The sequence below is a fragment of the Urocitellus parryii genome, chromosome 11, assembly GCF_045843805.1.
Source record: "Urocitellus parryii isolate mUroPar1 chromosome 11, mUroPar1.hap1, whole genome shotgun sequence".
Classification (NCBI taxonomy): domain Eukaryota; kingdom Metazoa; phylum Chordata; class Mammalia; order Rodentia; family Sciuridae; genus Urocitellus; species Urocitellus parryii.
In genome coordinates this window covers 37,060,119-37,082,270 of record NC_135541.1, presented here as the reverse complement: position 1 = coordinate 37,082,270, position 22,152 = coordinate 37,060,119, and the positions used below count along the sequence as shown (strand labels likewise).

At 35.2% G+C, this 22,152-nt stretch overlaps 1 protein-coding gene across 7 annotated transcripts in view; it reads left to right on the top strand.

The window, feature by feature from the left end:
* The window catches only part of Ift25 (intraflagellar transport 25), a 26,508-nt gene extending 4,356 nt beyond the window's left edge, over positions 1-22,152 (top strand). For 6 of the 7 annotated variants that reach the window (XM_077791077.1, XM_077791075.1, XM_077791076.1 and 3 more), the window contains 5 exons: positions 5,297-5,409; positions 14,712-14,818; positions 16,565-16,633; positions 20,346-20,389; positions 21,993-22,152. In XM_077791077.1, coding sequence (XP_077647203.1) covers positions 5,312-5,409; positions 14,712-14,818; positions 16,565-16,633; positions 20,346-20,389; positions 21,993-22,106 — 432 coding nt within the window. In that variant the 5' untranslated portion in view covers positions 5,297-5,311 and the 3' untranslated portion in view covers positions 22,107-22,152. The remainder of the gene's footprint in view (positions 1-5,296; positions 5,410-14,711; positions 14,819-16,564; positions 16,634-20,345; positions 20,390-21,992) is intronic. The other variant, XM_077791079.1, reaches the window with a different exon arrangement.

Genomic DNA, 22,152 nt, shown 5'->3' with positions numbered 1-22,152 from the left:
CAAAATGAAAATACAAAAAAGAGCTGGGATGTGACTCAATAGTTATGTTCCCCGAGTTCAATCCCCGATACCAAAAAAGAAAAAAAAAATCCCACTTCAATAGAAGGAAAAACTATAAGGTGTCTAAGAGTATATCTAACAAAAAAGACATATATTTGGAGAATGATTTTTTTAAAAAGTTTTTTAATAAATGAAGAGATATGCTAGATTCAGGGCACTGATTATCATTAACATGTCTCTTCTCCCAAAATTAATCTATAATTTAATTGAATTGCTATCTAATCTCAAAATTTTCATTTAGTTTAAGAAAATTGTTTCTAATAAGCTAGGTACAAAGTATAGGACCAAACCAATTTTGATAATTAAGTAGAGGAATTTACCATGTCAAATATTAAACTTGATCATTTTTTTTTTTTAGGCCTGAGCAACTCCACTTTATTTTTTTATTATTATTTTTTTTTAATACTTATTTTTTAGTTTTCGGCGGACACAACATCTTTGTTTGAATGTGGTGCTGAGGATCGAACCCGGGCCACGCACATGCCAGGCGAGAGGGCCACCGCTTGAGCCATATCCCCAGCCCAAACTTGATCATTTTTGCTTTCAGTCTGCATCTTTTTTTTTAATATTTATTTTTTAGTTGTAGTTGGACACAATACTTTTATTTTATTTATTTATTTTTATGTGGTACTGAGGATTGAACTCAGGGCCTCGCACATGCTAGGCAAGTGTTCTACACTGAGCCACAACCCGGCCCTCAGTCTGCATCTTTATATTAATAATATGTATCTTAAGCCGGACATGGTGGTACATGCCTATAGTCCCAGTGACTCAGAAGGCTGAGGCAGAGGACCACAAGTTGCCCAGAAGCCAGCCTAGGCAACTTAATGAGACCATATCTCAAAATAAACGGGACTGGGGATGTATATTAGTGGTAGGGTGCTCCTGTGCTCAAAAACAGTTGGTTATGGGGATGTGGCTCAAGCGGTAGCGTGCTCACCTGGCATGCGTGCGACCCAGGTTCGATCCTCAGCACCACGTACAAAGATGTTGTGTCTGCCGAAAACTAAAAAATAAATATTAAAAACGGTTGTTTTTTTTTTAATTCAGTAAAATAATCTAATGCTTAGTTTATTAATATTTAGCAGGAAAACATATTTGTACTTAATTAAGTTCTGTGTTCTTGATGTTTTTTTCCTGTCTGTCCTATTTGTTCTTATTCTTTTGTTCCTTTTTACTTTTTTCCAGATTAATTATTTTTATGATATTCCAGACTTTCTCTTCTGTTGACATTTATCTTAGTCCATTTTATGTTTCTGTAACAAAATACATGAAGCTGAGTAATTTGTAAAGAAAAATTTTATTTAGTTCACAGTTCTGGAGGACCAAGAGCATGCACTGGCTTCTGCCAGGCTCTGGTGATGGCATCCTTGAGGATAGCATATGGGAGAAAGAGAGGTCACATGGCAAGAAAGGAAGCAAGGATGGAGAACATGACTATTCTTTTATAATAACTTGAGTTCCCAGAAAACTAATTGACTCCTATGAGACCTAACCCACTCTATTACAAAACCAGCATTAATTCCTTTACAAAGGCAGCTATGACCTAATCACCTCCCAATAGGCTCCACCTCTTAAAGGTCCCACTTTTTAATTTTTATTTTTTTAGCACTGGCATCAGACCCAGGGATGCTCTACCACTGAATTACATCTCTAGTCCTTTTTAAAATTTTGAGACAGGGTTTCACTTAAGTTTCTCAGGTTGGCCATGAATTTGTAATCCTTCTGTCTTAACCTTCTGAGTTGCTGGGTAAAATTTTAGGCTGGTGCCACAACATATGGACCCCACCCCCACCCCCAACCCCTGCCCCTTTCAGAGTTGTGTTGTTATGTTGTTAAGGACCAAGCTTCCAGCACATGAATCTTTGAGGGAGAAACCATATCCAAACCATAATGGTTCTCTTATATTACTTTTTTTTTTTAGCAGTTACTTTATTCTAGTTCCAGGATTATAACATGCATCTTTAACATCTAGTCTACTTTGAGTTAATATTCTATGACATCATGTTCAGTGTAAAAACTTTACTAAAATACTCTATAAGTACTTTCACTTACCTTCCCCCTTGCCTTTACTTCTGCATCTGTTAAATCACCAACATTCATTGATAATATTTTTAATTTTTCTTCTTTAGACCCAAACAGTAGTCCAGTTCTTTTTTCTGGTACTGGACATCATTAAACCCAGGGCCTTGCATATGCTAGGTAAGCACCCTACCACTGAGCTATACTGCCAGCCCCAGTACCTTATAAATTTATTTTAAGAATATACACTTATATTAACGATATTTTTTCCATTTATAATGCTCTTTATTCCTTCCCTTGGACCCAGAATGTAACTATGGAATCATTTACCTTTAGCCTAATGAACTTCTTTAATTTTTCCAATAGTATAGGTCTACTGATATATACTCAGTTTTTATCTAAAAATACCTTTAATTTGCCTTTAGAACATTTTTTGCTAGATATGGAATTCTGTAGGGTTTTTTCAGCACTTCAAAAATGCCATTCCATTTTCTTTTGGTCTGCATTATTTCTGATGAAAATTGAAAAAAAAAATTCCCCTTTGAGGATTGAACCCAGGGCCTCACACATGCTAGGCAAGAGCTCTACAACTGAGCTACAACCCCAGCCCTTTAATTTTAATTCTTTTTTTTAATATTGTTTTAGTTGTAGATGGACACACAATATCTTTGCTTATTAATAAATATATATTTTTTTATGTAATGCTGAGGATCTAACCAGTGCCTCTCACAGCCAGGCAAGTGCTCTGCCACTGAGCTACTGCCTCAACCCCTAATTTTAATTCTTAACTGTTCTACAAAATCTGACTGCTTTTTTTTTTTTTTTAAGACGGACATAATATCTTTATTTTATTTTGTTTATTTTTATGTGGTGCTGAGGATCGAACCCAGTGCCTCAAATGGATGAGGCAAGTGCTCTGCCACTGAGCTATAAGCCCAGCCCCAAATCTGACTGCTTTTAATTTCTTCTCTTTAATTTTCAGCAATTAACTATGTTTTGCCTAGATGGAATCTTTGTATTTATTTAGTGTGGGTTCCTGAGTCTTAAGATTTGTGGATTTATGTCTTTTATAGATTTGGAGAAATTTTCAACCATATCTCTTCATCATTTTCTTCTACACCATTCACTTTCTCTTCTCTTGGGAATTCAATTACATGTATTTCAGTCTGCATCTGTAAAGGGCCAAACAGTATCTTTAATAGTTTAATACTGTTTAAAGGATATCTAATATTCTATTCTGTTATCTTAATTTTTAAATTTTTTTTTGTTTTATTTTGGATCATTTCTATTGACTTTTTTTTTTTTGGTTGTGCAGAGGAGTGGTAAGAGAGGTGTATATATGTTAATATGTGTAATATGTAAATATGTTAAATACCAGCTTTAATTATTGGAGGCAGAGCTGGTCATAAGAGGGTCTTAACAGGATACTAGGCAAGTGCTCTATTAGTGAGCAAGGCCTACAGCCCCTGAATCCATCTTTAGGTTCACTGATCCCATTCTTACGCTAGATCCTATCAACTATTTCACCTAACTAATGAATTTTTTATTTTAGATGCTGTATTTTATTTTATTTTTTTGAGAGAGAGAGAGAATTTTTTTAATTTTTTTTTTTTTTTTGGTTTTCCACAGACACAATATCTTTATTGCCGTGCGCATGCCAGGCAAGCGCGCTACTGCTTGAGCCACATCCCCAGCCCAAGATGCTGTATTTTAAGCTCTAGGTTTTCCATTTTTGAGTCTCCATTTCCTGCTAAGGTGCTGCTTCTGTTCACTCATTGGTCTATCTTCTCTCTAACAGATATATAATATTTTATGTTTGCTAATGCAAATTAGCACCTGGGTCATTCCAGTACTTAGTTACCTATAGATTTGCTTCTAATGGCTTTGTTTAATATTGCATTTTAAATAATAGTAGAGACTGAAACAGATAATGTTTGGGGATTGGTTTCCCCCACTCCTTTTCTTCCCTAGAGAGAAAACCCAATCTTTCTTTAATCTAGTAGTGAGGATGAGGGGTAAACCAATTCAGTCTAGCTATGAATTATTTTGGGTGTAGATCAAGTTGTAGATTTAAATAGTTTTAGTTGACTCTGATTTCATATAACTGAGAATGAGATTAATTCCCTCCTTCTTGAGGGCTTTGGTGTCTAAGTACCTGAGACCAAAGAAACCTGTCTTTGCTTTTCAGCTCATACTCAGTTTCCTGTGAAGCTCCACAAGGGCTAGTTTCTTTGATCTCATACATAGTTGTACTGAGTAAGGGCTGGGTTGCCTCTGTAGCTAGTCTCTGTTATATATGACATTGATACATCACATCCCACAAACAATAATGAGGGGAGCGGGGAAAGCCAGTATTAACTCTGTGATTTCATGTACATATATTTTGGGCAAAGTTAATCTTTAGTATTAGTTACTTAGGGGAAGGCAAGAGGGTTGGTAATTCTTAAGGGGGGGGTGAGAAAGGCTTCTCGAGTGTTCTATTTCTTTATCTAGTTGCGTTTATTCATGAAATTTTATTGAGCTATATGTTTATGATGTGTGCACTTTTCTGTATGTATGGTATAGTCCAATGACAAAAAATTAAGCAGGATAGTAAACTCTTGTACCAAAACCAAGCCAATCAAACCAACAAACAAAAAACAATACATGGCCAGGCACAGTGGCGCATGCCTGTAATCAGCGTCTCAGGAGGCTGAGGCAGGAGGATCGTGAGTTCAAAGACAGCCTCAGCAAAAAGCAAGGCACTAAATAACTCAGTGAGACCCTGTCTCTAAATAAAAATACAAAATGTGGCTCAGTGGTCGAGTGCTTGAGTTCAATCCCTGGTACCCCACCCCCCAAAAAAAGAAAAAAGTATATGGATAAACAGTTATAAAATCTGTTTTTATCTTCCAGGTTTTTTTTTTTTTAATTTCAGAAGTATAACTATTAACAACTTCCACTAATTTATGTCTCCCTGACTTGTTAACAGTTTCCATGTAATTATTGGAGCAGAGAAATGATGTCAGTTTAGGTAGTCAAAAGACATTTTGTAGAACAGAGTTGAGGTCAGAAGTTTACTTATATAAACAAACACTGGAGTCCCTCCCACTTGTTGAATTGCTTGGTGGTTAAACAGTATGCTACGCAACAGGCTTTCCTTCTCTTTCCTTTTTTAGATGAAGCTAAGAGAATCAAGGAGTTGCTTTTTTATTTTTTATTTTATTATTTGCAGGTTTAACACTTGAAGATGAGACAATTTGATCTTTGTTTGAGCTCTGAAGGGTCTGAAGTGGTTTTAGCTACATCAAGTGATGAAAAACACCCACCTGAAAATATCATTGATGGGTAAGAGTTACTATACTGTCTCACTTGAAGTCTTTCTATTGGGCTAGTGAACCCCTGTGGTACTGGAACTATGTGTGTACAATTAGTGCTGTTAAATATAGTTTAATAAGTGTTTGATAAACCAGATTTCCTGGTAGTATCCACCTTTGTCATCATTCCTGCAACTAATTCATATGTAGATATTTAAGTTTTTGATCCTTTTCTTTATAATTCCTAAATGGACCTCTTTATACAAAGAGGTGTTTAAATTTATTATTACTATTATTATTTATCATTATTTTTCTAGTGCCAGGGATGGAACCCAGGGCATTGTGCGTGGTAGGCAAGTGCTCTACCACTGAGCTACACCCCCAACAATAGGACTTTTTTATAATTTTGTTTACCAAGGCAAACAACAACTTCATTTTATGAATGTGTAAATTTTTATGTCTAGTTTTGTTTGTTTTTATTCCAGATTTTTCTTGGAAATATAAATGTAAACATAGCTTCCTATCTGCTCCCTATTTCCTTACTGGCCCAAGTGACATCTTTGCTGAAATGAATGTTTCCCTTCATGCTATTTATTGCTCCTGCATTGTTTGTTTCTCAGCTTCTTGATATCATTCCAGTTTCCACTCTTTAACAGGTCTAGAATCATTCTCGGTAGAGATAAATACTATTCTCAGAGTCTTAATTCCATTTTTTTTTTTTTTTTTTTTTTAGAGAGAGAGAATTTTTTAATATTTATTTTTTAGTTCTCGGCGGACACAACATCTTTGTTGGTATGTGGTGCTGAGGATCGAACCCGGGCCGCACGCATGCCAGGCGAGCGCGCTACCGCTGAGCCACATCCCCAGCCCTCAGAGTCTTAATTCCAAGAACTAAAATGGGAGAACTCCTTTTTTAATAGTTCTACTTATTTCCTTACTGTCTTGAGTTCTATTCCTTGGTTTGTGTATAATCACCAGAGTTTAACTCACAGAATCATGTAATTTTAGAGCTGGAAGAACTTATGAGTTCATCTTGTCTAAGCCCTTCATTTAAACTTGTGGTAAGAGAGGTGTAAATATGTTAAATACCAGCTTTAATTATTGGAGGAAGAGCTGGTCGTAAGATAGAGATGTTGGATTCTTTGTGTTCTATTATGAAGACCACATGTCTAGACAAACTGCTAGTAAACTGACCTCTTCTTTCAACTTTAGTTGCCATCTCCTTTCTGCTTCTTTCCCCCCAGGTAGGATAACTTTATCTCTTTGTGGACTCTAATAGCATTTGGTATATACCTCTAGTATCTTTCTTATTCCTTTTTGTGTAATTGTTTATTTTTAATGTTTTTCTCCTCTCTCAACTGTGAATTCCTAGGAATCAAAATCTATGTCTTGTTCATCTTTTATTCCATAGAGCCTTAAAAGTTTAATAGAGGGGCTGGGGATGTTGCTCAAGCGGTAGCACACTCGCCTGGCATGCGCGGGACGCTGGGTTTGGTCCTCAGCACCACATATAAATAAAATAAAGATGTTGTATCCATTGAGAACTAAAAAATAAATATTAAAAAAAAAGTTTAACAGAGTTAGAACATCAAATATTAGTTAAACTTGGCTAATTTTTTTTTTAATACTAGGAATTGAACCCAAGGGGCTTTCAACTGTGTTACATCACCAATCCTTTTTATTTTTTGAGACAGGGCCTCACTAATTTGCTGAGGCTGGCCTTGAACTTGTGATCCTCCTGTCTTAGCCTCTCTAGTACCTGAAGTTACAGGCATGCATCACTGCTCTCAGCTTGGCTAATATTGAAAAGTATTAGAGTGTATATTTATACACACATATACATAAACCTACATTCATGTATATGCATATGTTATATGTTTGTATAAGACTTTATAATTTCATATACTATGTTATCCAATTGGGAAATAAGAAATCCAAAGAAGTATTTTCAACCCTACTGTAAAGATGAGAAAACAAATGATCACAGGTAAAATGACTTGCTTAAAATCATACAGAGAAGCAGATGGCAAAATCAACTAACACTCATATTTTCTAACTGCTAGTTAAGGGCTCTTTGTCCTATACTATAACAAATCAAATCAACATTGAATCAAAAAGTTAATATCTGCCTTTGCCTGTGTCTCTTAGTTCATGTCAGTTTTTTACTTTCTGAAAGTGAAGTAATATTTCTTATCTCACTCTTAACTTGGAGTAGAAAAATTAGCATGGGAACTGTTATAAGAATTCATAGAACTGAGCCAGGCATGGTGGCGCATGCCTATAATCCCAGCAGCTCCGTAGGTTGAGGCAGGAGGATTGCAAGTTCAAAGCCAACTTCAGCAAAAGTGAGGTGCTAAGCAACTCAGTAAGACCCTGTCTCTAAATAAAATACACAATACGGTTGGGATGTGGGTCAGTGGCTGAGGGCCTCTGAGTTCAATCCCCAATACCCGCCCCCCAAAAAAAGAATACACAGAACTGTAGAGATTTGCCTTAATGTTGTTTGCTAGGAATAGAGATCTTTCCAGAAACATTCCTTATCTCTGATTGGAGAGAGATCATTTTTCTAAGGCAAGATCAGTTTACCTTCTACCCTTTTGATGAATTTTCTCTCAAAGTAATATGTTTATGGATTATTAGGGTCAGCTGGACATGATGGCTCACGCTTGTAATCCCAGCAGCTCGGGAGGCTGAGACAGGAAGATCAAGAGTCTAAAGCTAGCCTCCACAATAGCTAGATGCCGAGCAACTCAGTGATACCCCATCTCTAAATAAAATACAGAATAGGGTTGGGGATGATGTGGCTCAGTGGTTGAGTGCCTGCCCCAAATTCAATCCCCGGTACCAAAAGAAAAAAAGATTATTAGGGTTAGCTATATTATGTAGCAGATAATATTTTAGGATCTGTCAAGTTTATATTAAGGAATGACTAAGGACCTAATTTTTTTTTATATTAGACAAAAACTGTTAGTACAAAAAAAACATGGAATATAGGTAGTTACTGTCCTGCAGACTGAACAGAGTACGTCATTGACTATAATTCATATGCAATTCTAGCACAAATAATTAGACTTTATATATTAGATGTTAAAAAAATTTCTGTTCACAAATTGGTATACCTAAATGCAAGTAATCACAGAATTATTTAGGGAAAACATACTATAAATTTACCCCTACTCAACAGTGAAGAATGTTTATGGCCCTGCTCCAAACTTTCAGTTTCTTCAAAAATAAGAGTTAAAGAAAATGATTATGTTTCTATTTCCCATTGACCCTACGTTTGTCCTTTATATTTAAAATGTCAGTGAAAAAGTAGAAAAAATTCTACCCTAGAAAAAAGAAAAAAATTAGGAGAACTGATTCACTTTACATAGTGTTGGAATATACTAGATTTAGAATTAAAATTCTTGTCGAATTGAACTGCATGTTTTACCTTAGACAAAGGTTATATGTAATGTTTTAAGCCCAGTTGTGCTAGGTCAGTAAGATAAGATCAGAGAGACCAAGGAATATACCTGGAGGTGGGACATGAGATATAAAGTTCATTGAAAAATGCTTACAGGGAAGGTCCAGTAGCAATGATTGACAGATAACTTTGCCTGAGAATCCAGAGGTGACAGGCTAGACAGGTACACCTCTGCTTCACTTGGTACCTCTGGTGCCTTGCCTGAGAACAGTGCCTCCATCTGTCATATTTTGTCAGGAGGTAGCAAATGAGTACTTCCCTTTAGACAGTGCTCTGATCCATACCAGTTACTGTAGGGAGAAGAATTTTATAAATTAAGCTATAGAAACATTGACAATCATTAAATTGTTTAGTTTGTTCCTTGTATGCTCATCATCCCAAGGAGCAGCTATCCTGACATGTGTGCAAGATAGCAACTTTCCATACATAATACTAACTTGCCCTAATTCCAAGCATATGACAGAGAAAGCCAGTGTCCTTCATGATAATATTTATCTGGACATTCCAGCCCAGATTGCTGTCATTGTTCCCTTAACTTGGCTAAGTTCTTGGGAAAAGAAAAGGGCATTCAGAGATCTGGTGTTTTACTCTCCCTCTTTTTTTTAAGGATGACATATATTTCAGCCTTTGGGCCTCCATTTCCAGTCTAAAAAATAGAGATAACACCACCTTTTCTGCCTTCCTCAGAGTTATTAAAACAACAACAACAACAAAAAATCACATGAGATAATAGATGTGAAACAGTTATTAGCAGTCAATCCTTATTCAACAGAAAACTATTGCCAGGCAGTGGCCCACACATGCCTGTAATCTCAGTGGCTCAGGAGGCTGAGGAGGGAGGATCACGAGTTCAAAGCCAGCCTTGGCAAAAGTGAGGTGCTAGGCAACTCAGTGAAACCTTGTCTCTAAATAAAATATCAAAAAAAGGGGGGTGAGGTTGTGGCTCAGCAGTTGAGTGCTTGCCTCACATGAGTGAGGCACACATAAAAATAAATAAACAAAATAAAGTTATTTGTCCATCTACAACTAAAAAAATTTGTTTTTTAAAAAGCAGGGTGGGGCGTGTGTGGAGCAGGGGCTGGAGATGTGGCTCAGTGGTTGAATACCCCTGGGTTTAATACATGGTGCTGGGAAAAGAAAGAGAAAAAGAAAACTACTACTTTGACAATTTCCTTATACCTAATTATGAGGATGCAATTATGTCATTTTAAAGTCCAAGTGCATCTATATAGTAATATGTAGAATTATTATATTGGTCATGTTTATTGAAAACACTGAAGGAAAAGCTAGGACAATTAAATTCACTAAATTATTTAAATTGATAAAATTTTAAACCATATAGTTATAAGTAAAAAGGAAATTATAAATTATTAAATATAGAATTTAAAAATCAGAATTATTAGATAGGAGACCTAACCCTTTTTTTGTAACAACTTTATTGACATATACCAGGCATGGTGGTGCACGTCTGTAATCCCTGGGAGCCTGAGGCAGGAGGATCACAAGTTCAAAGCCAGCCTCAGCAACTTAGCAAAACCCTAAATAACTTAATGAGATCCTGCCTCTAAATAAAATATAAAAAAGGGCTGGGGATGAGGCTCAGTGGTTAAGCACCCCTGGGTTCAATCCCTGGTATCCCCTAAAAAAATACCCTTTATTTATATATTCATATGCTGTATAATTCACCCAATTAGAGTCTACAATTTAGTATTTCCCACATATTCAGAGTTATGCAACCATTTCCACGATCCATGTTAGAACATTTCATCACCCCCAGAAGAAACCTTGCATTCATTAGCAGTTACCCTGTATGTATCTATCCCTACCAGCCCTAGGTAACCATTATTAATATACCTTATTTCTGTAGATGTTACTGATTCAGACTTTTCATGTAAGTGGAATCATACATATATGGCCTTTTGACTAGCTTCTTTCACTTTTCATGTTTTCAGGCTTCATCCATTTGGGAGCATATCTCAGAACAATTTCTTTTTATTGTCAAATAATATTCAATTTCATGGATAAAGCAGATTTTATTTATCCATTTGTCAGTGATAGATATCTGGATTAGTTCTAATTTTGCATTGAATTTACCTAAATTTTATTTTAAAACATCATTTTATAAATCTTGGTTCAATCCCTGGTACCCATCCCTCCTCCCAAAAAATATACTTAAAATAGCGTTTAAAACATAAAATAGTTTAGAATAAATTTAATAAGACACACAAGACCTTCACAATGAAGTTTATAAGATATTGTTGACAAAACTTTTAATATAATAAAGAGCTAAATAAATTAAAATATATACTATGTGCCTAATTAGAAAACTTAATATTGTAAAAATGCCAGCTTTTTTCTAAATTAATGTAGAGTCTGTACAATCCAAATTAAAAATCTCGGTATATTTTTACATAGACACTAACAAATTTTTTTCTGAAACATATCTGGAAATACAAAGATCTGGACTAGTCAAAATCATCTTGAAAAAGAAGAAAGTTAAAGCACTTACTTACTTTATCTGATTTCAGGACATAGAATAACCAATTCACAATAATCAAAGCAGTGTAATGTATTTATAATATTAGACAAGTGAAATAGAATAGAGAGCCCAAAACAGACCCACAGCATCAGGTTATATTAGGTTATATTTTTGACAAAATATATTTTATTTTGGAGAAAGACACTATAAGTTCCAATGAGAAAAAGAAAGCCTTTTTAACAAATGGTACTGGAGCAACAGAGTAAACATAGATAAAAATAAACTGTCACCCTATCCTATACTGAGCACAAAAATTGTTTCAGGATGGATCATGGACCTCATAAGAAAGAACTTTGTGACATTGCAGTAGACAAATATTTCTTTTGGGAAGGGTATGACACAAAAATTACTAAGCATAAAATAAAAAAATGGGGCTGGTCATGTAACTCAGTGGTAGAGAGCTTGCTCAGCATGCATGAGAAACTGGGTTCGTTCCCTAGCACCACATGTAAATACAAAAGAAAAAAAAAATTTAAAGATAAAGAAGGAAAGAAAGAAAAAAAGTAACAAAACTGGACTTTGTCAGTAATGAAATTTCTGCTTATTGAAAGCCATGATTAAGAAGATGAAAAGGCAAGCCATTGCATGCCTGTGATTCCAGCAACTCGGCAGGCTGAGGAAGGAGGATCACAAGTTCAAAGCCAGTCTCTGCAACTCAACAAGGTCCTAAGCTACTTAGCAAGACCCTGTCTCAAAATAAAAAATAAAAAGGGCTAGGGATGTGGCTCAATGATTTAGTACCCCTGGAATCAAACCCTTGGTACCAAAAAGAAAAAAAACAACAAGGCAAATCATGGACTGGGAGGAAATATTCATTTGGAAAAAAAAATTTATCTATCTATCTATCTATCTATCTATCTATATATCTATCTATCTATATATACACACACATACATACATACATACATACATACATACCAAAGGACTGCTACAGGTATATAATAAACAGGTATATAATAAACAGCTTCATAAAAATATGACAAAATAATTTAAGAGACACTTAACAAAAGAAAATAGATGAACAACTAACATGCATGAAAAAAGTGCTAAGCATTATAGTTATCAGGAAAATGCAAATTAAAACAATAGGAGACCATTTCACATTTACTAGAATGGTTAAATTATTTTTTTTTGTTTTTCTTTTTTTTTATTGGTTATTGAAAAGTTCTTGACATATCATATTTCATACATTTGATTCAAGTGGGTTATGAACTCCCATTTTTACCCCGTATACAGATTGCAGAATCACATCGGTTACACATCCACGTTTTTACATATTGCCATACTAGTGACTGTTGTATAGAATGGTTAAATTAAAAAGACTGATAACAGCAAACGTTGACAAAGGGTGTGGAGCAAGTAGAACTCTCTTAACATTGCTGGTAAGAGTATATAATAGTGCAACCACTTTGGAAATTTGGAAGTTTTTATAAAGTTAAATATAACTCTACCTTATCATCCTACAAAGCCACTCTTAGTAATGACTTTGTCTACAAAGACACTTGTGTAAGAATGTTTATAGTAGCTTTATTTATTATAACATTAAAAAACTGGAAGCAATCCAAATATCAAACAAAAGAATGAACAAGTCAAGTGTGGTAGTATATGCCTGTAATCCCAGCTATTAGGTAACTGAGTAAGGAGGATTGCAAGTTCAGGCTAGCCTGAGCAATTTAGTATGATCCTATCTCTATTTTTTCTCATCACAGTGACTTGGGTGGCTGAGACAGGAGGATCATAAGTTCAAGATCAGCCTTGGCATGAGAATTCATACCCCATTTGAATCAAATGTATGATATGTCAAGATCATTGTATTGTCTCGAGCAACTAATAAAAAATAAAAATTTTTTTAAAAAAGAAAAGAAAAAAAATCAGTCTTGGCAACTTAGTGAAACCTGGCTTATAAATAAATAAATAAAGGTCTAGAGATGTAACTCAGCTGTGGCAACTTAGTGAGACCTGGCTTATAAATAGATAGATAGATAGATAAAGGACTAGAGATGTAACTCAGTGTAAAACTCCTGGGTTCAGTTGCCAGTAATGCAAAATAAGTAGTAAGCAAATAATAAAATAGTATGTATGTAGCTCAGTGATAGAGTATCCCTGGATTCAATCCCCAGTAGTTTAAAAAAAAATGCACACATACATATATATATGAATATATATGTATATATACATACATATGTATGTGTTTATATGTGTGTATGTATATATACATGTGTGTATACACATACATACACTGCAGCATAAGTCATGGTGATAAAAGTCAAAGTAATAATTGAGGGATTGTCTGGAAGGAAAGTTTCTGGAGTCATGAGAATGTTCTATATCTTGATGGGGGTATTGGTTATCCTGGGATCAGTTACATAAGCATATACATTTATCAAAACTCATTAAGTGGCCTGGGGATGTAATTCATGTAGAGTACTTGCCTAGCATATGCAAGGCCCTGGGTTTGATCTCCAGCATCATAAAAAGCAATAAACAAAAACTTATGAAGTTATAAGGTAAATTTCATTGTATATAAATTTTGCCTCCATAAAAGAAAAAGGCTTACATAGTTGAAATTATTACTTCTGTCGTCAGTATCACATATCCTATTTCAAACACACATCTGTACAACTTAAAACTGCATATTTAATTTTTTTTTCAGCAAACACATACTGTGGTTTAACTATTTAACAGTTGCTAGGGATATGAAGATGAGTAGTGGGAAGTGTTTGGGTTCAAAGAGCTCATCATCTTGCAGGAGCCATAAAAACATAAGAGATAAGTGTCAGTGCAGAAATGGGTTGCTGAGTGTCAGGGAAGTGCAAAGAAAGGAGGAAGTGATTCCAATTTGTTGGGGTTAGAGAGATTGGGCTCAAAAGTGAATAAACTTTTGCAAGGGAAGAAAGACTTTTTGGGTAAAGAGAATCTCAGGAACTGCTATGTGGAAGCAAGAGCCTGCATGATGTGTTCACAGAATTTTAAGTGGCCCAGTGTGACTACAGTGATTGATGGTGATGTAGTGATGGAGGATAATGTCTTTTAATTATGAAACCAGACTGTACAGTCTTAAATGTCACACTAAGGAGTTTAAATTTATAGGCAGTGAGGGACCACTGAAGGCTTTTAGACAGGAGTGACATCAGTTCTATTCCTGTGTTTTAGAAGAGAATATCTGGTGGTAGCAAAGAATTATTAAACTTGGGGAGAGATTAGAGGCAGAATTAACAGAAATGGATTGTCATAATCCTATAGTCATTTTTATAATACTTATCATGAGAACTTTATGATTTAACTTTTATATTTAGCTATTTTTCTTTTTCTTTCAAATTAACGACAGGAATCCAGAAACATTTTGGACCACCACAGGAATGTTTCCCCAGGAGTTCATTATATGTTTTCACAAACATGTAAAGGTTGAAAAACTTATAATCCAAAGTTACTTAGGTAAGCAAATCATACATTAATTTTCACCATCCTTTAATTTTTCTATAAGCAGAGGACATATATGTAAACTTTTGGCAAAACCCTAGTTTTTCTTCACAGCGTGGAATCCAGTTTTATTGCTGGAATGGGAGGGTAGGGATTCTGGGTTAACTGCCTTCAGCACAACTAACCTCTTTAAACTGCAAATTTGAAACCCTTCCAAAGCACATAATAATTTCCATGCAATTTACGACATGAAAGTCTTTGGCAAAAGACCCTATTATGAACATAAGAAGCTGACTTGCCAGAATGCTAGTTTCCATGACATCTTTTTTCCCTAGATTCATTCATCCTGGAGTTCTCTATCAAATTCTTGCTGAAAATTCAATAACCCTGATTTTTCACATTGAACGGTGTTGATTCTTCTATTAATAATGATATTTTCTGGGAATTTAGGAACAGAATCTCCCATTGAAACATTCTTCTAATCCTGTGTGTTTATTTAGGGATAGAGTATATCAGACAAAATCATGGCAGGAAACAAAACACATCCCAAATGTTTCAAATGAAGAGGTTTTATTGATGGGTCCACTTATGAAAGTATGTCTTGGGCTAAGGGAATAAACAAGGGATGATGAGGCCCTCAGAAACTAGCTATAGCAGGAGGCCATTATTTCCCTGGGACAAGGCAAGGAGATAATGTTATCTCACCCCAGTGAGAGCCAGATCCTGCCCAGCAGGAGCTGTGATCATGAAGGGACTTGACTGTTGTCCAACACCTGACACCAAAGCAGAGAGGAAGTGGAGAGAGAATAAGAATCTTACTTCTTACAGCCCTCTGTCCACTCCTGGTGCCTCCACTGGCCAACTCCACTCAGAAGCCAATGGGTAAGTCCAGGAGACTAGTCCACAGGGGTCAGCCATTCAAGGCACAGGACAAGACAGAGAAGAGGAGGAATGGATCTAGAGCGGCAGAGACTAGGTGAAGACAGGGAAGGGAACACAGTGCAGAAGGAAGATGCATGGCTCAGTCTCTCCTCTACCATTAATTGCATAGGCTTTGGAGTCAGACAGTCCTTGAGGTTTAATTTCACTTCTCCTTACTTGTTCTTTCTCATTAAACATCTTACCTTGCTTCCCTAAGCTTACATCCTCATCAGTAGAATAGATTAGTAATACTTTTCTCTTAAGACTGTAGTCACAAGACAACAAAAAAATGCCTGTACTCATAATAGGTTCTTCATAAATGTTTATGACCAAGACCACCAATGTTTTCATCAGTATATAAAAAAATTGTGGATGATGATCAAATTCAAAACAGCTCCACTAGCTTTATGTTTTACAGTTATAAACATTATAAGATCACCATTACACAGCCCAGTTCTGTGGCACTGAGGTGCACGCCTGTATGCCAGAGACTCAGGGAAGGCAGGGGACTGAAGCAGGAGTAGCAAAGTTCAAGGACAACCTCAGAAACAGTTTCAAGATTAAAAAAAAAAAAAGAAAAAGGGTTAGATATGGCTCAGTTGTAGAGTAGCCTTGGGTTCAATCCCCAGTACTATTTAAAAAAAAAAAAAGGAAAGACCACATTTTACCATGGGGATATATAGAAAAACAGAATGGATAACTTCCAGAACATGGTATTTCTGATCCCAATACTCTAGTTCTACCAATGCATGTCAGTCTCTGGCAGAGGGAAAAAGAAATACAGAGAAAACAACATAGAGTCAGAAAGGTAATTAACATTTTGTTTACTTACAATGTCAGTGCGGACCTTGAAGATTGAAAAGACCAAATCTAAAGAGCCTGTCGATTTTGAGCGATGGATTGAAAGGGGTATGTGCTTGTTTACCAGCATTGTTCTGAACACAAGAGAGTAGATAATTGTCCTCTGATTCTACTTTTCCACTCCAGCTGCATTTTGGTGAATAATAGGTGACCATAATGATTGTTTTATTTATTTTTTATGGGATTATGGGTCATTTCTATTTTCATTTTTATTTTTTTCCATATGACTTTGTTGATTCTTGTACACAATTAAGACCGAAAAACCTGGCTTGTTATATAACAATGAATTTTTCTGAATTTCAGAATCCTTATCAGAAAAAAGAGAGATGATATCAATCATTTAAAGGCTTTTGTGAACTAGTGGTTGGCGTATTAAAGTTGAACAATAAATATCATCAACAAAATTGGTAGCCTTCAATGAAACAAAAACATTGCCTTCATGTGCTATCTCTTTTCCTTTCCCAAATACCATGAGAATAATAATAAAGGAATAAAATGAAGCAACTTTACTAGAACAACAACAAAAAAAATTAAACAAAACTCAGGAAAATAAAGCAAATGTAAGATGTATATTTTAATAGAGGAGAAAGCAAGAAACTTTTTTTTTTAAGAGAGAGAGAGAGAATTTTTTAATATTTATTTTTTAGTTTTTCGGCGGACACAACATCTTTGTTTCTGTATGTGGTGCTGAGAGTCGAACCCGGGCCGCACATATGCCAGGCGATCGCGCTACCGCTTGAGCCACATCCCCAGCCCAACAAGCAAGTAACTTCTTTAGCTAAACAGATGAAGTAGTAGCCTTAGTGCCTGCCAAGGAAAGTAACAACAAGAAGCAACATAGATCAGGAGACAGGAGAATTACCTTCAATGCCAGCCTCAGCAATAGTGAAGTACTGACTCTAAATAAAACACAAAATAGGGCTGGGGATGTGGCTCAGTGGTTGAATGTCCCTGAGTTCAATCCCCACTATGAAAAAAAAAAAAAAAAAAATGAAGCAGCAGCAACATAAATGCCCAGAAGGTCTAGAACTTGAAGGCAATAGTATGAATGAGACATGGGCCAGAAAACAAGACTGATTAGTTGCCACCCTCAAGAGATGACTAGGAGCATTGAATGTTGAGGTTCAGGACTCAGGCAAGCAGGTGTAATAGAGTGTGACATGGGGTTGAACACACCATTGATGGAAGCCTGCATATTGACAGTGTGGGACTCCAGTCTTCTTCCTGTGCTTTGCTATTAATAATAGCAACCAAGAATGTGCCCCCAACTTAGAGATTGAAGGATCAGTCTTTGGAGAAACTGAGGGGCCCCCAAAAAAAGGTCTGTGGATACTGACAAAGGTTAGCTTGTCCTTGTTGTTCTGTTTTTTTTTTTTTAATTTTAATATTTATTTATTTTTTAGTTTTCGGTGGACACAACATCTTTTGTTTGTATGTGGTGCTGAGGATCGAACCCAGGCCGCATGCATGCCAGGCGAGCGCGCTACCCCTTGAGCCACATCCCCAGCCCCCCTGTTGTTCTTTTTGAAGTGTACCAGTCAGAAAATGCACACAGTTTTCAAATGATTTAGTCAAATGTAACAAAAGACAGTCAAAGATTACTAGCCAGTATTGTCTCAAAATAAATATAAAAAAAAGTGGTAAAGCACACCTGGATTCAATCTCTGGTACTAAAAAAAAAAAAGAGGGAGAGAGAGATGGATAATCACATATTTAGAGGTGGAATGTCATGATATCTTAGGCTAACTTTAATATAACAAAAATAATTTAGGGCTGGGACTGTGGCTCAGTGGTAGAGTGCTTACCTCACATGTGTGAGGCACTGGATTTGATCCCCGGCACCACATAAAAATAAATAAATAAAGATATTGCGGCGGGGGGGGGGGGCGGGGGGGGGGCTGGAATTTTGGCTCAGTGGTAGAGTACTTGCCTGACGTGTGAGACCCTGGGTTCTATCCTCAGCACCGCATATAAATACATAAATAATAAAAGATCCATTTAAAACTAAAAAATAAAAATTAAAAAAAAATTATTATGTTCATCTACAACTAAAAAAATTTTTTTAAATTAAGTCAATAATGCTGAAATGTTAGTAATTAAAAAATCTAGATAGTGGGTATATATGGCAAATATTATTTTCTCTCTTCATTTCGTTTTGAGATTTTCCAGTTTTTCATAACTGAAATAAAAGAAGCTAAGCAAATAAAGAAGGGGTTATCAGGGGCTGGGGTTGCAGCTCAGCGGTAGAGCACTTGCCTAGCACGTGCGAGACCCTGGGTTCAATCTTCAGCACCACATAAAAATAAATAAATAAAACAAAGATACTGTGTCCAACTCAACTAAAAAATAAATATTTTTTTAAAAAGAAGGGGTTGTCATTAATTTTTAATGGAGATGTATAAGAAAGAAAATGTGATCATAATATATTATCTCAGTACTCAGTAACATTTATATGGATATAATAATATAACTATCAAATATTGATTTCAAAACTGAGGGGATGGGAGGAGGTAGAAGTTGCAGCAGGAAGAAGAAAGGATTCTTGGTTTAAGAAACCTAAATTTTCACTGACTATAATGTAAAGTCAATTAAAAAAATTGATAAAAAAAGAAAGGGAATATAATCATAATCCAGGAAGAACAAGCTTAAAGAGTTGAAAACATTACTGCTAGGGAGTATGATTGGAAGAGAATGAGGGCAAATGGAGGGGGGTGATTTATAGTTTTTCATCAAGAAGCAGAAGTTGGGGCTGGGGATGTGGCTCAAGCGGTAGCGCGCTTGCCTGGCATGCGTGTGGCCCGGGTTCGATCCTCAGCACCACATACCAACAAAGATGTTGTGTCCGCCGAGAACTAAAAAATAAATATTAAAAATTCTCTCTCTCTCTCCTCTCTCACTCTCTCTTTTAAAAAAAAAAAAAAGGTGGAAGAGGAAGACAAAGAAGAGGAGGAGGAGGAGGAATAAAAACTGTTTAAAAAAAAAAAAAGAAGCAGAAGTCACACATAATTTTTCTTCCTAGAGACTGCCCTTATACTGTGTGCCTTTTAAAATTATGTATATTAATTTTTTGATAGAAATAAAATTAATGCCAGTAAATATTACTATATCAATTAAGTTGTCAATGTTTCAAAAAAATGTTTGATGTGATTAACTCATGACCAAATAAATAATCTATCCTATTATACAAGTAAAGGTTTTTTTATACTTGAATACCAGAAAAGATCACTTCACCAGCCTCATAATTCTACATCATAGTGAGAATTTACTCTGAGCAATGAAGCTCTAGTTGTTATCCCTGAGTGTAATGAAATAATTCTTGTCAGGAGACATTTTCACATTTTATCTGGTCCTTGCTTTACATTCCTTTATAATAAATTTACATTTGTGTTATCTTTTGCTTATACTCCCTAGAGATATTTTATAGATCATATAGTTTTTTAAACTTTTATATCAAATGTCTCTATTTTTATATCAGATTTCAACACCCAAGCACAGACAATTCCTTTAAATTCAATTTTAACTTATGGTTTACAGGATAATCATATTTTTAATATATTTTTTAGATGTTGATGAACCTTTATTTTATTTATTTTGTGTGATGCTGAAAAACAAACCCAGTGCCTCACACATGCTAGGCAAGCGCTCTACCACTGAACCACAACCCCAGCCCAAGATAATCATATTTTGTTGAACATAAATTTCAGGAGTTATCCTTATATATTTTGAACCTTAACTCATTTCTGTTAAATTTATTTTTTAGATTTTGTACACACAGAGGGTCAGCTTCAAAATGAAGAAATTTTGGTAAGTGAATATACTTTGTTTAGATAAATATCATCTTTAGTAAGCACAATGTTTTTAATTTTTAAATCTATCTCCCTAGTCCTAGAATTAATAAATATCCTTATGGTATTGTAGGTTCTGTACCTCATCAACCAATAGAGAGGTTATTCTCAACAGTATTATAAGCTAAATATATTATAAGGAAGGGTGAAAGCAAGGATAAAGCAGAATTTTTTTTTGTTGTTTTATTCTGCTCATTTATTTATTTGGAAGTATTTGATAGTTCTACTTGGCTTTCTTTCATGTGATTCTGTAGGCCATTTAGAACAGGAATCAAAAAAAGGTTGAGATGTCAAAACTGGATGTTAATTTAAGCATGAAAGGACAAGAGAGATTCAGATAAAAGGAACTGGAGCATAGGATCAGCAACAAATAAGCCAAAGAGAGATGAAGTGGAAAGAGAACCAGTATTTTTCAACAACATTCCACTGGGCTTTGCTTGTCAAGTGGAATGAATGCCCTTTGATGAGGGAACTGCTGCCTCGTCAGGAGTTCCTGTGTTCCTGCTAGGTTTTCAGGCCTTGGTTTAGACAAACACAAAAGTAAAACAACCGAATGTGTATTTTTTTAGGTGGTAGTATTTGTTTAACTAAGGTTTCTTTAAATAAGGTTTCTCTAAAGGTACCTTATCCATTAAGTTTATGTCTTCATATCTTGCTAGGAGCTGCTATGAAATTAAGATTCTGTGGGAAGTTTTTGAATACATTAGTCTCTTTCTCCCACCAAAATTGGCCTGATAATTAGGAAGGTGGAGGAGAGGACGACAAAAATGATTATTTTTGCTGAATTTTACCTTCCTGTTCTCCCTTTTTACCTAGTGGGTTAAGATTAGTGAGCCCTTGCTGTCTTGGTAGTTTGTTTCTAGATTCATTGTAGATTAGGGCAGGATTATAGAAAGTAGTAAGGGGGGATTAGAGGCTGAAATTACCCATAATTTTATTACTCTGTCACAAGAGATTTACTACACTTATTTTCTTCTAGTTGTTGACCATATGCATCACATAGTTATAATAATATTGTACAATTTTGTTTTACCTTTTTAACTTAATGTTATTTCACAAGCTTCATAATTTCAATTTTAAGATAACATTTGCTACTTCCATTCATTTAAACTAATTTTCTTTTTTCTCCTGCTGTCATTACAAGTAATATACAGGAGACATTTTATACATGTTCTTGCTACCATGACCTTCACCTTTTTTATTATTTTCTAAGATTAAATTTCATGGAATGGAATTACTAGGTATAAGGGTACAAACATTTTTATAGCTTTTTACATATTTGCCAAAGTGCTTTCCAGAAAATCTATTCAAATATAAAAGTATGGTTATGCTATAGGGTAGTATATTCTGAGGCATCATTAACCAAGGGAAATCTCTTTTCATGAAGACTACTTTCAAAACTGCTACACCCCAGAACAACCGTTATATGTGGCTGGGTTACCTTCTGAATATTGTATCTTGCATATTGTTATGTATTTAGAATATCACTCTTGCATCATACCCTTTCTTCTGCTGTTTGTTAACAATTACTAAAAGTATCCATATTGATTTTTCCTCTACAGGTTCATGATGGCTACTGTACTTACTTGAGATTCATAATTACAAAAGCCTTTGATCATTTTATATCTGTGCATTGTGTTTCTGCAGAGGGACTAGTAGTCTCAAATCATTCTTAGTAATTATAATAAAATACTCTTGCATGATTTTTAACAGTGTATTTAT